The sequence below is a fragment of the Phoenix dactylifera genome, chromosome 3, assembly GCF_009389715.1.
Source record: "Phoenix dactylifera cultivar Barhee BC4 chromosome 3, palm_55x_up_171113_PBpolish2nd_filt_p, whole genome shotgun sequence".
In the NCBI taxonomy this organism is placed as follows: domain Eukaryota; kingdom Viridiplantae; phylum Streptophyta; class Magnoliopsida; order Arecales; family Arecaceae; genus Phoenix; species Phoenix dactylifera.
Window position 1 is genome coordinate 3,357,421 of NC_052394.1, and position 17,824 is coordinate 3,375,244.

Here is a 17,824-nt window from a genome sequence, read left to right on the forward strand (position 1 = left end):
GCTGACGTGTCTGCAGGGAGGCGGTGCGGGGCCCACCCACAACTATTATTTATATTTATAGCCTCCCACTTTCCGTCTGGTTTCTGGCCTTTCTGGTTCGTCTTCGGCCGTCGAGCGGGAGGTGCGTGCGGGGCGGCGCTCGTCTATCCATCTTCCGTCCAATCCTCAAAGATAGAGAGCGAGAGAAAGCCGCCGACGAAGAAACCCTTGAATTCCAAAACCCTAGCGTCCACAGGGAGGTAGTTCTGTTGGATCTTTTCGTCTCCCTCGCTTCATTTGCATTCTGTTTGAGAAATTGCGTGTAATGGAACGAATCGATAGAGTTCTAAGAAAGATGGGGCCTTTTCTCTTCAATCTTGTTGCTTGATTTGGTCTCTTGGCGTCTAATTTATGCTTTTATTTTGACAGCGGCGTGCCTTCTTTTTGTTGTTGTTTTGTTTTTCAATTTTTCCTCAGGAATTGCTACTCTCGTTTCTGTCTGATTCTAGGTCGGGGACATTGGAGGGTGGAGAATAATGGCGATCGCTTCACGGTTGCCTCTTAACCGGGTTCATCGTTCTGAGATGTTAAATTATACTGGTGGTGTGGAGTGTGATGTTATTTCGAAGGACAGGCAGCTCAGAGTGAGAAGGAATGTTATGGGTTTTCGTAATATGGCGAGGAATGTGGAGAGAAGGTCACAAGGGCTGCGTTTCGACGTCGTTGGGTCCAGAAGAGGGCAGCGGATGGTTGTTGCTGCGAGTCCTCCTACCGAGGATGCAGTGGTTACGACTGAGCCTTTGACAAAAGAGGATCTTGTTCGGTACCTTGCTTCTGGTTGCAAGCCAAAGGAGAAATGGAGGTATGCCTCTTGATGCACCATCTTTGGCACTTCAGTTTGTTAATTTAATTATAAGATGGTCTCGCACATGTTGCTCATCTAGTTTTGTGCATATGTAACTTTAGTTGTCATTATTTGGTGTCTCCTTACGTAGTTCGTTTACTGGGCCTTTGATTTAGTATATCCTGTTATTGCTTTAGTTTCTGCATTTCATGGAGATTCCTGTGACTCTTATATCAGGCCTTGTCTTGTGTTGGGCCACCCCCTGGCTCTCACCGAATCCAAGAAACCATTATGTGTGTGTGTGTGTGTGTGTGAGAGAGAGAGAGAGAGAGAGAGAGAGAGGGTGAATTATTTTTATCCGGTTCGTGTTTTTTTTCCATGAAACATTGATTATGTGGTTTTGTTTATCATGCAGGTGTAGTCTATATGATGATTTTCCTACATTTCTGGTATTCTCTCAAAAATGCTAGTGTATAGTTCAATGCTTTCTTTCCTGTTGATTTAGATATGAGTAACGATAGGGGGATCCTATTTCATGAACACCAAAGGTTCTCCTGCCATGTAGTGCTGGGAGATTGGGGTAAATTCTGGAAATTAGTGCAATACATGGGGTCTAGTTGAATGTGAAGTTGCCACACTATCAAAAGTGGTTCTAAGAAGCTTCTGTATGCACATGATAGGCACCTCTTAGAATTTTCATTTTGAAATAATCATTTTATTGGTCAAGTATAATGGTTTTGACTTATATGTGTTACAGTTTTTCTCTGCAGTTATATTATGAGTAAACGGCCACATCTTATTTGCATTTTCTCACATAATTTTGTTTTGACAGAATTGGTACCGAACATGAAAAATTTGGTTTTGAAGTTGCAACTTTACGCCCAATAAATTATGAACAAATTGCAGATTTGCTAAATGGCATTTCCGAGAGATTTGATTGGGATAAAGTAATGGAAGGGGATTATGTTATTGGTCTCAAACAGGTGAATACGTTGTCCTCTTTTATGGTGACACATTTTTGGCTTTTTTCAATACCTCATGTGAACATATTTTCAGCTCATGTGAACATTGTCCTCGGTCTGATTGTTTGCCAACTTCCCCTTCATTAATTGCTAGATTTCCGCCATCTCAGGCTTTATATGGTTAATCTTGTAACGGTATTTAGGTCTCCTTTACATCTATCCCTTCTGTTTTCTTACAAGTCCAAGTAGATTAAGCCTCTCTCAGTAAGGGTTTTTCCAATGTTCTTAGTTATAATGATCATTCCACCAGTCAGCTTGTCTTCAATTCTCTAGCACTATGTTTGTTCTAGGAGCGAGGGCTGGCATGGTCAAAATTCTAGATTCGACCCCATTACAAATATTTGGTTAAGCAACCAATTAATAGAATAATCTTTCCTTTGGAATCATCATTTTCTTAAATAAAGTAATTATGGTTCCAGTCCCATACCAATGGGAATGAATGATATTATTGGAAAGCAGAATTCATGGTTTAAAGCTTAATAATATCTGTGGTATGAATTCATTAACTGCAATTGTTGTATAATTTGGAAATGGCTGACTTCTCGGTTGTACTTGTTAGTCCCAGATTTATATGGAATTAAAGAGTTGGGGATTTTATACCACCATTGTAGAGAGCTAACGCCTCTCATAAGCAGTGGATTTGCTTGGATGATTGAGATCTCCAATCCCATCTAGTCAACCAATTACTTATGAGATCTTCATACACAGAGGAGGAAATAGGAAACTTTCCTTCGGGGGCCAAGATAATCCTAGTAAATCATTACAGATTGATGATATATGTTCCACATTAATCTGTTCCAAACATTAACAAATAGAATAGCTATACATACATGTACAGGAAATATATTTCCATATTTTCAAAATTAGAAAATTAGAAACCATGTTATCTAACTTTTGTTTGTCCTACAGCACCTATCACTAGATTACTTTCGTAATTAAAGGAATACATAAAGGACAGAGAATCACATATAAGCATTGTAAACATGGTTTGTTCCAGCATAATACCCAAAAAGGATTCATCTATTTGTTTTTTTTATCTATAAAAATTATAGCATGAGAGTTGAAAGGATACAATATTTCTAGAGAACAAAGAGAATTGAATCTGGGAAAGAGAATTGGATTTGGGAAAAAAAGATGGTACATAACTCATGGGCATTACTAGCACACTCTTTTGCATACTCAAACAATAACCATTCTTCCCTAGTTTACCCCCTTCAGTAACTAGAATACAAAATCTTTTTTTGATGGAGGGGTTAGCCTCCATCCGGCCACTTGGGTGTAGACAAGATTCGAACCCAAGTTGTTGGTTACTACAGCTTAGTGACCTTACCAGCTACACTAGCTAGTACCCATAAGATGTAGAATCTTATTTTCCCTAAATTAGAAAAATGATCTGTTGAGAGCGGGCCTTGGTCAATGGTAAAGTTGCTCCACTGTGATCTGTATATCACTAGTTTGAAACACGGAAACAACCTCTGCGCATGCGATATTAAGGCTGTGGCATCTGACTCTCCCCAGACCCCACAGCGGCAGGAGCCTCGTGCATTGGGTTGCCCTTGATAATGTGCTTTTTCTCAAACATAAGGTAGAAGAAGATAATGATGGACATAAAAAGGGGTTGGTTTCTTTGTATGTTCCTATAACTGTGAAGGAATCCTATGCCCACGCCTAGCTATTATAAAAGCAATAGTTGTGGAAGTCATCGATTGTTTATTGTTGTGTATGGGATATAATTGAGGATCAACCAGTATGATCACCTATTTGGGAGAATCAAGAGAAGCTCAAATGCTTCATTTTTGTGATTGTTGGACATCAATTTTTTCTTTTAACGAATATTGGGAGGGCTTGGCCCCCAGCCCCTGGATCCACCACTAATCATACAATCCTTTAATGATCTCGATTGCGCATCAAAGAGTTCTTTTCAAATATCTGCACCTGTAACAGCCCCAACTTCACCCAAAAAAGCTTACGAGAAGTTATTATTTCGGCTCCTTACTTCCTTGGCCATGTATAAGTACTTAAGATCTCTCAATTGCATAACCGATGCAGGTCTAAATGCATGCTTGCATGGGCCTCACGATATCCTCTCTTCTAGTATGCATTCTTAGAACACCCAATTACAAATCCCAAAAAGTTCTTCTCTTTGAGCAAAGCATTCTTTCCACTATTTGGAAACTGCCTACCATGCCTTCATGCCTAGGAACACCATTCTGTCCCTCATTGCACAGACCTTACCAAAGGTTGCCTGACAGTAACAGTCAAGGAGAAGGATGCACTCAGAAACTTCAAAATGGATAGGTGCATGAATATGTACTAACTGGAGTCGACATCTTTGGTCAAAATAAGAATCAATATAATTACAAATATCAGTTTATGGGTGGAAGAATTGTGGATGGCCTCCAAGAGGTTTTGGATTGGGTGGTTGGAAGCCATTAGAAGGTGAATCAGATGTGGCCGCAATGTGGAATGAGAGGCAAGGAAAGCTCCATGTTGGAGGAGTTCTTATATGCCGGAAGAGTGGGCACAACCTATCTGGGAAGGAGGGACCCTTAATCAAGAGATTGGATCCAAAAAGACAAGAAAGATTCTTTAAGATTTTCCAGGTAACCTGCTGATTTGATAGGTTTGGGATCTTGATCAACTGAGTAAATCCAATCATGGTAAGAGGGGCCAGTGCAGATTAGCTAGCTATAATTGTGGCATAAAGTCCACTACTTGTAAAATTAATTTCATTCTAGAATATAACTAGCTAAATTTAACTATTTCTCGAAAAAAAAGCTAAATTAAGCATTATAATGAAATAATATCTTCCATCTCGCTCCATTCCTGATTCCTTATTTTCCATTCCCATGCCATTCTGATTCTATTATGATTCCCATTTCATTCTTATTCCTGTGAGACAAACTTAGTGTACGTTGCTTCTGAATGTGTTTGTTCATAACTCTATTGTTCACTAGAGTCTCAGTTTAGCGATGCTCATCTGGCTTGTCTTTTTTTTTTTTTTTTTGGTCCATTCATGCCTTTTCTTTATATCTTAACATTTGTTCCATTACAACTGCCGCTTACCTTTAAGATTTTCCCAAAGGTTAACCTGCAATGACTAAGCTTTTCTCTTTAGCACATCTCTCCATTAAGGTGCTTGATCTTCAATTTGTTTTTCAAATTTTTGAAAGGAAGAAGTTGGTTTCTGACTGAACAGGGGAAGCAGAGCATTTCATTGGAGCCTGGTGGCCAATTTGAGCTCAGTGGTGCACCTCTTGAGACATTGCATCAAACTTGTGCTGAGGTTAATTCTCATCTTTATCAGGTCGGTTTTGATTAGTATTAGATTCTCCATGTACATTTTTCTTTTTAATTTATTTGTTTGTCTGTTTGTATCTTTTAAAGTATAAAGCTTTTAATGAATACTAGAAATTACCTCATGTCCTATATGACATCTTCATAGCTTAGAAGTCCAATCTATCTTTGTAGTTCATGATGAACTTAAAAACATAGTGCAGAAAACTTTTAAATTGTGCATTGTTTTATGTAGTGTTTTTTTTTTTCCGATTTACCTTTGTATTTCATATTCAGAAAATTTGTTTATATATTCATTTTAGCTTGATGATGTGCCCAACTTTAATTCTTTATATTCTTGTGTCTCATTAATTTGTGACATTCCTTTTGGTGACAAAGCATGAATGCATAATTTTGGGACAAAGGTCTTAAAATTCAGTTTCTGAGAATTTTATGGAGTTTCCACTTTCATTATACTTCTGCACTACTATTTGATAGGTGAAAGCTGTGGCAGAGGAATTGGGGATTGGATTTTTAGGAATTGGTTTTCAGCCAAAGTGGGAGCTAAAGGACATTCCTATAATGCCAAAGGTATGGATTTCTTTTTAAGTTTACATATGATCTGCATAAATAATGCATGCATCAGAGTCATAGTATGTTCTATCACATAAACATCTAGAGACATAAATATATGGGCTTGGATGTGCTTTCCGTGTATGTTCTACTGCTATTTGGTTTATTTTCTTATTGCTTCAGAATCTATGGCAAGTAGTCTATATGCCTTATCAAGCAATAATTGATAATATAGATGACCAACAGAAGAGGGAAGGAGCCAAGCTCGACCATTTAGGTAGGCTACGGGGGAGATTTTTGAAAAGACAGGAAGCGCTTTATAAACAAGTCAACCTTGCAAACAAGTTTGGCCTATCAACAATACTTGTTCTTATTACTATTATATTTTATGTTTCTGAGTGATATTTAATTATGAATGTCTAACATTAGGCACTGTACCTTCAAATTATAAATTTTATTAGAGAAAGCCCCATATAAATGCACCCATATGGCATATTATTTTTCCTATTATTAAAGCGACTTCTTGATTTCAAGGCAATTCCTCATTGATTGCCTTGAGCAGTAATATGTCCCTGATATAAAGGTTTAGGGTGTTCCCTTCCCCTCCCCCGCTTCCCCGAAAAAAAAAAGATAAAAAAAAAACACCACCGCCAAACCAAAAGGAAAAGGGGCACTTATCGAATCTTGCTCTTGCTATCTTACTTTTAAATAAAATTTTGACTCTAAAGAAGTTTTAAAGCATGAAAAGAATGTAATCGAGTTATAAATTAGATTCTATAATGTCAGATGATCTAGTTATTTTTCTTTACCTATATTTCTTGGTTAAATAGCCTGCTGCAGTACATTCTATGTTTGTCCATGTATTCATAACCTTGGGAACTATTATTTCTCCTTACTTGGTTTTTTATACACAATTTCTAGATCTGAAATTTTCTGACTAATTTGAATTAACCAGTCTATGTTAATCTGCCTCCAAGGTATCACATGGAACACTATGTCTCTGAGGGCATGATCTTTTCTTTTTATCTGGAACTTCTTAATTAGATATCTTTATTAAGAGACTGTTTTCTGCAGGGAAGGTATGACATTATGAGAAAGTACATGCCAAAAGTAGGGTCTCTTGGGCACGATATGATGTTCCGGACTTGTACAGTTCAGGTGAAACCTTATCTTTGGCTTATAAACACACATCACATGTTCTCTCACAGCAAAATCATATCTTCTTGATAATTATGCTTGACATCAAAAAATTATTGCATTGTAGAGGCAGAATATTGCTGGAAGATCATTTATTAAGAAAGTAACACGTAAAATGTTTTCTATTCTATAGGTAAATCTTGACTTCAGTTCTGAGTTAGATATGATCAGGAAATTTCGTGCTGCTCTTGCATTGCAGCCTGTGAGTATTTATGGTGTATCTTCTGCCATTTAGAACTTCCTTTGTTTCTTTGATGTTTAGTCTCTCACTAGTTCTTGAAACAGATTGCAACAGCAGTGTTTGCGAATTCACCTTTCACTGAAGGAAAGCCAAATGGTTATCTTAGCATGAGAAGGTCTTTGTCAATTTTTTATGAATTTTCCACTTGATATACATTACTAGTTGGCTATGCAGATCTTCTAAAATTCTCACCAATTGTTGCAGCCATGTTTGGACTGACACGGATAACAATCGTGCTGGAATGCTTCCTTTTGTTTTTGATGACTCTTCTGGGTAAGAAACCAACCCCCTCCCCTCCTCCCTCTCCCCTGCTTTCTCTCTTGATTCGGGCTTTTTGCAAACCATGGAACATTTTCCAACATTTTTACTTAATGTTATAGTTTTACTGGATATGTCTTATAAGAAAGTATTTTATGCTTAATGAGTAAATAGAATATGTAGAGAAAACACTCAGATGTTTTATTTAACTGGCCTCCAAAACTTGCAAGTAGATATAGAAAATTATATTTAATTGTCAAATCTGTTCCATGTGGTAGTATTTATCATGTCAATCTTGTTCACAAGAGGAAGGATGAAACACCTATTAGTGAAGCTGAACTAGTCTTATGTTTAATTTGTTGACTCTATTACTTTGAATGCAGTTCATGGTTGCAGTTGAGGATCTAGGTCAAATATTTTAAAATGGCTAGAAAATGTTTTATCCTATAAACTGAATTTTGTAGCCATCAAATATTTGACAACAATCTTTTTAATTGCTTTCCTTTCCATAGGATCCAATGCTTATTGTGATTGCGATATTGTGAATGCCATCTTCTTGGTGAAGCCTTGTTATTTTATCTTTGCTTGAGAGAATATATTATCAGAGAGATGGAGGATGCTGCCCAAATTCTTATATCTAAGCATTGGCAAAAGTCTGCCCTATGGAAAATCTAGTTTTAGTTAATAGACAAATTCTGTCGATACTTCTTCCTCTTGCACTAGGTCGTTCATACTACATGCTTCATGGTAACATCTTAAAAGTAGTTGAGCCATTATTGTATGATAACAATCAACAACCCTTACCCCTTAAATTTGGTGCCTAATGTATTCTCTTGTTGCGTGTACCTTTCAAGGGTTCAGCCTTTTTTAACAGCTAGTCTTTCAATATCTTTCCTTATTACATCTATTTAATTACGTAAAATATTTGGAAACATTGTCCTAAAATTTTTTACCCCACTGACAACTTTTTTCCCACTTTCTTTCCAATGCTATATGGTGGTCTTGTATGCAATCTAGCACCCTCTACTATAAAGGGGAACAGGAACTGCTCCTCTGTTTTCCATTTATTGGTCGTTGATTGCCCAGTCCATATTAAAGACTGGCTGCTGCTTCTGATTAGAAAACTGGGTTGCTCATCCCACAACCTGCAAACTCAGTTCCACATATACTCAGTTTCCTACATCACTGCTAACTACTGTGCTATGAGCCTTATTGCAACTGTGATTAGGTTTTGTGGCTTGGGAGCTGCTCTTTATATTCTTACATATTAAAGTTTTTCCCCTTGGTGCTACCAGCTTGAGTTCATTCTTAGCAAGTTCTTGGTTGTTTAGATGCTATTCTGTCCTGTACCGTCCCTTCAACTACAAAGTAAAGCAGCTAATATAACTCCTATAATAAGGAGTTAAATTTTATTGTTTCTCGATTATGTTGTCTTTTTTATTGGTAAGAAGCTTATTATTAACCAGCTTGGTATAATTTTTTATTTTTCCTTACAGATTTGAACAGTATGTGGAATATGCTCTAGATGTTCCAATGTATTTTGTCTATCGAAATAAGAAGTATATTGATTGTACTGGAATGTCCTTCCGGGTATGTTTCTATTTTAACCTCCTGTATCATTTTTATTTTGTTTTTTTTATAAATATTTCTGCACATTTTGAGTTGCAGGATAAAATCTTTGTGAGATCATTTCTTTTCTTGACCTATTTATTTGAAATGCAATATTTAACATTGGCTGTCTGCAGGATTTTATGGTAGGAAAACTTCCTTCCATTCCTGGGGAGCTACCAACACTGAATGACTGGGAGAATCATCTAACAACAATTTTCCCAGAGGTTTCCTTCATTAGACAATCTTATGAGAGTAATAAAATTTGCTATCGCAATATTTAAGATCAAGAACATACTTATTTTGCATCATGTTTGCAGGTTAGGTTGAAAAGGTACCTAGAAATGAGGGGTGCAGATGGTGGTCCATGGAGGAGATTATGTGCTTTGCCAGCATTCTGGGTATTGTGCCTTTTTACAGTGGTTTTAAGATTAGATTCAAAATATATTGTGATGCATTTGGCTGTTAGAGAGACTTAGGCCCCGTTTGGCAAAGCTTTTGGTCGGCTAGAAATTAATTTCTAGCCCTCTAAAAGCACTTTTAGATAGTATAGTAGTATTTGGTAAAAAATTAAAAAGTTGTTTTAGCTGTCAGAAAGCCGAAAATGTCTATTTGGAAAAAGCTCGTTTTTGGAGCTTCTCTCCAAAAGTACTTTCTGGTCAATGTCGGAAGCTGTTTTGGTTTTAATGAAATTTTTCTAATGACCAAAATGCCCATCAATAAATCTCATGATTACATCTTATATTATATAATATCATATCATAATATATTATTATACTATAAATACAATACAATATAATAATAAATTAATAAAATATTATATTATATTATTATAATAGTATAATATATTATATTATTGTAGTAATACATAATTATAATATAATATATTTTTATTATAATAATATTATAATATACTATTAATAATATAACAAGATAATATATTAGATTGTATTACATTATATTATATTCTATTATATGATTATATTATAATAATATAATATTATTATAATATAAACATATAATTATATTATATTATAATAGTACAATCTATTATAATAATATTTAACAATAATATAAATATATAATGTTATTATACTATAATATAATATAGTCTATTTTATTATAATCTATTATTAGACTAGCTTCTAATCTATTATATTATATGATATTGTTATATTATATTATAATATTATTATATAATATTATGTTACATTATATTATATTGTGGTAAATTGTATTATTAACAATACAATATTATATTATATCATATTATGTTATATTATTATGATAGAGTATTCAATATTATATTATACTACATTATAATAATATTATACAAAATAATAATATTTTAATATATAATAATATGTAATATTATATTGTATTAGCCTCCATAATGCAATACTATACAATATTCTTTATTGTCATTTTATCATACCAAAAATACTTTCTTATTTTGGTTACCAAATATATATTAAATCTTCACGATACTTCAGAAATATAGTTACCAAACAACAAATAACTTTTTATAAAAATTTTACTTCCAAAAGCTCTACTCTCTGCAAGCTCTACTTCTTAAAGCTTTAAAAGCTCTACTGGCAACAATAATTCCAAACAGGGCCTTAGTGATGCCCGAAGCATGCTTGATCATAAATGTTTCACTTAGGACCTGTTTGGATTAAACTTGAACCGGCCCGTACCGGCTGGTACGGGCTAGGAACCGGTGCAAACTGATCGGTTCGCACCGATTCCAATTTTTTTTGGGCTTTTGGATGCATGAACCAGGCCGAACCAGTGATACTGGTTCAGTTTGGTTCGAACAGGTTTCGAACCGATCCGGTAGCCAACCGGTACGCCTACCGTTTCCGGTTCGCCAATCCTTGCTTGTAATGATGTTGATCTTTCTCTTTGTAATATCTAATTATAGCAAATTTGTTCCTTTTGCAGGTGGGGTTATTGTATGATGAGGTTTCACTACAAAATGTTTTAGACATGATTGCTGATTGGACGGAAGAAGAAAGACAGATGTTAAGGGAAAAGGTATTAAAGGGAATTCAAGCTCCTACTTTTGCATCATCATTATTCAGTGCATGTGTTTGACAGCTTATTTATTTCTTGCTATTTTATGTATTTCAACTAGACTCTTAATTTATAAATTTTGTTTCCAAAAAATGCAAGGATAATGATTCTCATATTTTTATTTAACATGGCACCATGAAGTTGAGGATTTTGTTAATGTAATTTTGTTATTCTAGTGTAGATAATTATCCTATATATTTGAAAGCCTGCCATTTTTGACCATCAATCATAATTTTGAGTTTTTAATAGGTAACAATTACTGGTTTAAAGACTCCATTCCGAGATGGACTGTTAAGACATGTTGCTGAAGATGTTTTAAAGCTGGCAAAGGTTATTTAACTAGACAAGCTATGGCTCTAAATTTGTGGATGGATTGCATATTATAAGATTTTTTCTCAAACATCCTTTTAATGATGTTGCAGGATGGATTGGAAAGAAGATGTTATAAAGAAGCTGGATTTTTGAATGAGGTGACTGAGGTGGTTAGAACAGGTAATCCCTTTCACCAGTTAATATATTGTTATAATGTCTAAATTATCTGTTTAATCCAAATTACATGTGATCAAAGGGATTAACAAGTTAAATTTGTTTAATTTTGAAATTTAAATAAGTGAATAATCTTTACTCTTTAGTTACCTTCTATGTTTGAGGTTCGTTTAACTGCTTGCCTTAAATTGGGAATGATATGCGATGATAACCCATGAAGAAACTGGTTTCCTGGTCAACACAAAAAGTAATGGGAACAGAAATAAAGGTGGAATAATTATAATGCTTGGTTTCCTTAGGGACTTGGATGGTTTATTGCCATTTTGTCATGAAAGGTTAGGTGGACTTGGATAGCTTATTGCCAATTTGTCATGAAGGGTTAGGTGCAGGTTTTTACATCCCCATATCTGAATGCACTGGTTCTGCTAATAGGTTTCGTGAAAGCATTTTATCATTTTGTATACTTTACACTCTTCCTATGAAGCACTTCTGATCCAGTTTGTCATGTGATAGGAGTTACACCAGCGGAGAAGCTCTTGGAGTTGTACCACGGGAAGTGGGGATGCAGCGTTGATCCTGTTTTTGAAGAGTTGTTGTATTGAGGTGTAAAAAATGTCCTCTTTCAGGTGCTTTCTATGGCAAGTAAACAACAATTCCCAATTACATGAAACCCATGAAGGAACCAGACTTTAGTGCCTAATAATCCTCATTTGGGAGAGCAGACCTTGTGCCTGGGTGGGGCTGGCTCCTCTATGGGCAGAAATTTCATGAAGTGGGAGGAGATTTGCCAAGAGTGACTTGGAAGTTGTTCTTGCAGGGAAATCCTCTTCTTTGGCAGTGGTCCCTGCTTTCTGTTGGCAATAATGCAACCATTTTGCTTTTCCCTAGTGTAATCCACCTCAGGGGAACTTGGGTGTATGTGCTTCTCATGGCAGAACTGTTAACCTTGTATGTTGTTCCAGATCAGCCATCGTTCATGGGAATGCGTGCTGAAACTTGTTCTGATGGGTAAGCTACACAGGTTTTTGTGGCTAAGTTCATTTTCATAGTCTCCCAAAGAATTACTGCAGATACAGGTTTTATGATTGAAACAACTGTGCTCTGAGACTTTGCATAAAATGCCACAGTAGGATTCATTATTCTTTTATTTTTACATAATTTCTGACACACCCACAGATTCACGTGATATATGCATAATTCTCAATCCAGGTAAATGCCTCAAAATATTTTACCTGAGCCATCAGGTGAGATGGTCTCGACAAGCAAAGGCCTACTTCTGAAAAAAAGAAGTGGAAATATTGTGTTGCACCAAGTTCACTAAGTTGATGGCAGATTTTCCTTGTGGTGATATTTGTTGGATGCGCAGTTTTTCCCGCATGGACGGTACTGCGGAACGAATGGAACTGGACATGCTGGAACTGACATGGTGTATATTTTACCCAACAAAAGCTCGCAACTAAACGAAGCCATCAGCCAGTTAACCATGACTAAATAGGACCATCATTATTTTGAATAAGCGAGAGCTTGCAAAATTTAATGCGAAACACTTGAAATGAGAAATGGTGAGGGATACGATGAAGCTAAGGCGTGTTTAAAGGCTATCAGTAGACAGCAGTGGAGGGAGAATGCCACCAAATTCAATAAATAATTCTTGAGTGAAGATGACCGACTGCATTAGCCTAGCAGCGGCACCCTAAGGGTGTGAGGCCTGGGAAGCGACCAAAAGCACTGCTGAAAACATAAAGCAGAACTTCTGCTTGTGCTCTTCTTATATACGTGGTTATAGACCTTTTAGACACCGCATACTCCATTATCTAGCTGCTCGAGCGATATGACAGTCTTAATGGAAGTTTGCTTCAAACTCATATTATGTGTTTGTGGATTGGATCAGAAGTTCCAATCGTACCATACATTCAAGCAAAGAAGTGGAGAAGGAAAATGAGTCAACCATGCAGAGCCATACTTGTGCAGCATCTTCTGGCATAGGGGAAATGATACTGATTTGGGAGGCACTTGTTTTGGACACACACAAAGTTTCTCCCACCATGTAGGACAGGAGGAGTGGTGCAACCTGCAAGAATATACACACAGGGCAGTGTCGAATCCTGAATTTGCAAAGCCAGCACGGCATGGGGATGGGCCTGAGGAAGGCTGTGCACTGACTCGTACCACGGAGCATTTTCCTTTATCTCATTATGACAACCTCTAAAACAGCGTCCAGGGAGATGTCCATACTGGAGCAAATCGATCAAAATAGATGTGTTTACATGAGTTGTTTTTCATGTAAATTCCATCTTGGATGAAACTGCCGGTTTGTTGATGTCAAGCTGCAAGCAATTGTAATAGCAGCTCGACTTACGAAATGAGTACTGATGGGAAACATATTAATTGAGAAGGCTCATCCACTAAGGGAGTGAAGTTCCTGGTAGAATCGTGAATCGGGCAGTCTATTTGGGCATGGCTCATATTAAGGCAGCTACTCTTCTGGCAATAATGTAGCCTTTGAAGTTTAAAATTTGAATTTGAATACGTAGGATGATTTGAAATTTATATTGGAGTTTTAAGTTGTTGAGTTTGCCGACTTGAACTTCCTTTCTTCTTCTTTTTTCCTTTGTATTTTTTAATAGGTCTCTTCCCGTCCCTTTTTTTTTTCTTAATTTTTTTTAATCTTTTTATTTTATTTATTAGATAATAGATAGTAGAAAAAAGATATATTTACATTAGAAGGAGTAGAAATCATCAATTTCTTTAAGTTTTGCAATAGTATTTCTCCTTTGTCCTAATGGAGACATACAAAGTAGGGGAACCTCTCAGTCTAATTTGCTGATTGGGTAGGGTTGAGTTGAAGTTTCACAAATTTGGACTGCGCTTGAACTTCAAAATCCCAACTTAACCTTTGGTTCGGTTGGGTTAGACTCGATCTCTAACCCAATGTGAAACCTGAGCTTATATCCAAGCCAGCCCAACCTAATATAGAATAAAAAATAATTTGTATATATGTATATGTGTATATATATGTGATGTATTTGATTCATATTTATGTTTAACATGGCTATATATCTTCTCATATTTGTATGTTTATATAGCCAAACCTGATCCAATCTGACTAACTCGACCTAACCAAAATTTAATTTAAGTGGGATTAGATTGTATTAGGTTAGAGAAATTCCAACCTAGCAAGGACATAAAAAAAAGAAAAACAAGCATGAGTGGTAAGCCTTCGGTGGCCCTTAACTAGATTTGGTGTTTTCATTAGGGTAAATTACAAACATCCCTTCAACTTTTTGCGATTTGCACTTACATCCCAAAAGTTCTAATTTTTTCAATTAGAGCCCAAAAGTTTCTAATCGGTAGTAATATGCTTAAGTCATCCATCTCCGTCAGGATATGTCAACACATGATTGTCACTTGAGATAAGTCTAGATACGAAATACCAACAATACCATTGTTTGTTGAATTAGAAAAAGGTGATATATTTTAGCGAAGACAGAAGGACGAGTTCAGTCCGATTAAGGGAGATAAGAGGAGAGAGTGAAGCGAGAAGAGAGGAGAAAGTGGAGGGGAAGAGAGGAGGAGAGTGCAGGAGAAAAGAGAAATGTGGAAATTGTCCATAGCTTCAAGTATAAACTCTGCCCAAAGCTCCTTCCAAAGTTCTGGCCAAGGTTTTCGTCACTTTCCATTTCGTACAATTGTGGGCTAATGCTTTATTAAGGACCTCATGGACCATTTCGTAAAATCTAGTTTTGACAGCTGGGAAAAAGGAAATGTTGTAAGACTGGTGCCTCCATCGATCATATCTGAGGAGCTGGAGCAGGCTGCTGAAGTTTCAAGCGAATGTTTGCCTGTACTTGATGCTAATACCCCAAATTAAGGGACAAATCCAGCAGGCTATCGTAGTAGTTCGTCAAGTTTAGGGTGGACGTGTGAAGTGCATAAGATGGAAAATGAGCTCTGGTCTGTGAAATGGCCTTGTTGATGCTATGCATCCTAGTTGATGATATGATTATGGTGCTAAATATGCAAATAAAAGTATTAAGAATCCAAACATTTTTATTCTACTGCTGATTATTCGGGCAACCATGCTAGTGCTACTGCTACTCAGCATTTAGGGCCATCAGTTTCATCTTGATTTATATGTATTAGCAATCTTGATGTAATGTTAGCCTCCGTGCTCTGTTTTTGTTAGATTATATAGATGCATCTAGTAATATAATCTCGTTGTTGCATCGACATGGATGTTTTTTTAATTAAATCCAAGTCTCGTTTTTCTTGTCACCATTGAAGCATTGAAACTCATTTTGCTACCCTACATCCGTGCAAATTTGCTTGGACAGGCTACTATTAAGCATATTTGTCATTCATATCTGTATTCGTTTAGCATGCATATGACTTTCTTGCCATTCCGCAGGTGTAATGTGTTCCAATGAATAGCAGTGATAGCATTCGATGTATTTCTGCGATCCCATCATGCACTGCAAATGACCGATTCAGGGGTACATAGTACGATCGATTGTTGTGATCTCACCAACTTTAAAATCTTCACTCATTCAATCACGTATGTCAATGGATGGTTGTTCTTCAATCAATAAATGAAACATGTAGCTAGGGTTTGTCCTTTTTTTTTTCTTTCCATTCTTGTTGTTTTTTTAAAAAAAAACTATGAACTAATAATTGCACTTCCATATCATCTAAAGCATTCTCAATTGGTTTTGCACAAGAACATAAATAATGCAATATTGTCTGTCTTTTGGCTTGCTAGTTAGGTTTGTAGGTGATATCTTAATTTCCTCTGCATGTGTTGCTGTTGTAGAGTAGATGCTATTCTTGTATTGCATTATTTGGTGATGATGATAGCTAGCCGATCCTCCAAAAGCTTCAATGAGGTTGGAGATGGCCATGACAAGCTGTAAATGGAGCCAACTACCGAGAGTCGTCAATGTCCATAAAGCTGGAAATTGCCAGAAACCACCATCATCACACCCTTTTGGCGAAGGTTCTATCCGCCACTAATAACTCGTGCAAACACTTTATTCCTGCCACCCTCACCAAGTATTAAAATAGAGCCGTCGGATGAGTTAAAAGAAGGACGGAAAGTAAGCCATGGAAAGGAAAGGTTCTCCTCCTGCCCCTGCCGCCAAGAAAAGCATGGAACTTTTTTGGCGTCATGTACATGTTCCTTCCCAACTTGCGTAAAAAAGGATGGGAGTCACATCTTCTCTGGTTAGCATAAACTTGTCCCTTGGCAGCGGCAATCCCGCTGGATCAGTGGACATTATTTTATGGCATTGGCCCCTTTGAAATTGAGATTGAGCGAGACCCAACCCAGGCTTTAATGTTATTTTGAGTGTTGAATATATAGGCTTTGCCGGCTAATCTAGCTTGTGGGAGCATGCCAACTCATGAACGTTATGCTATATACCGATTGTGCAATAAAGATCACAACAAAATGGCCTACTTGCACAATGGGATGATGAAACTCCGGATGCCGCAAGAGCACGTCATAGTAAAATGGATGAAAATAATAATAGGGCACCTGGGAGCGAAAAGTGAAAAGACATGAGGCGTGATGAAAAAGTAGCATTTTCATAAAAAATAAATTTTCATGCTTCGTGTAAAGAAAAATTTATGATGAATATAAAAAAGTTACTTTCCTACCGATTGAAAATTAGATATTTTTTCTCAAAATTACTCTTAAGCCATCGAAATTTATGAATAAGGTATTTTTTTATTAAGGATATAATAGATATTTCATACAACTTTTCTTAAAAAGTAGTTGCTTAACCAAATATAAGCCATTCTACAATGTACCACTTTTCAGTGGTCAACCAAATATATCAAAACTATTTTTTCAAGCATCACACTCCTAAAAATTAGCTTCCCAAAAAGAATATCTAATAAGAGAAATTTTTTTTCATAAACCAAACGAGATTTTGGAGTACCACTTGGTTCGATGCTTGTTACACCATATAATCATTACCCTTAGGATATATCAGATTTGTGGCACATGTATTACTTGGCATGGTATCAGCTCTGCAGCAATCTTATGCATCCAAAGTTCGTCTGTTCATCATATAAGAGACTAGTGGATTTGCTAATCCTGAAAAACAGCTGGTTCTACAGTACAGGATAATAATTTAAATTGGTGGACACACTTAGCTACTATTGGATCACAAACCCTAATTAAGAAAGGACCGCAGACAGAAAACTTAGACAAGATTCTGCTTCCTGCCCCCCAAGATATCGGAAAACCGAAATTTCCTGCTC

At 36.4% G+C, this 17,824-nt stretch overlaps 1 protein-coding gene across 4 annotated transcripts; it reads left to right on the forward strand.

Annotated features, from left to right (window-relative positions):
• The first annotated feature begins 6 nt into the window (after positions 1-6).
• On the forward strand, positions 7-12,707 carry LOC103709427 (glutamate--cysteine ligase, chloroplastic-like). 4 transcript variants are annotated; one of them, XM_008794777.3, is made up of 16 exons: positions 7-239; positions 489-841; positions 1,656-1,806; positions 5,045-5,152; positions 5,620-5,712; positions 6,769-6,852; positions 7,025-7,093; positions 7,177-7,247; positions 7,337-7,405; positions 8,887-8,980; positions 9,136-9,225; positions 9,319-9,399; positions 10,943-11,035; positions 11,324-11,404; positions 11,497-11,566; positions 12,074-12,707. In XM_008794777.3, exons 2-16 carry the CDS (start codon positions 516-518, stop codon positions 12,160-12,162), a joined length of 1,569 nt encoding a protein of 522 aa, XP_008792999.1. In that variant the 5' UTR covers positions 7-239; positions 489-515; the 3' UTR covers positions 12,163-12,707. The 4 variants fall into 4 exon arrangements, with proteins under 4 accessions (XP_008792999.1, XP_008792987.1, XP_017698922.1 ...); XM_008794765.3 differs by having other exon boundaries at positions 90-239; positions 457-841; positions 12,074-12,699; XM_017843433.3 differs by having other exon boundaries at positions 90-239; positions 457-841; positions 5,045-5,131; positions 12,074-12,699.
• Positions 12,708-17,824: the final 5,117 nt, after the last annotated feature.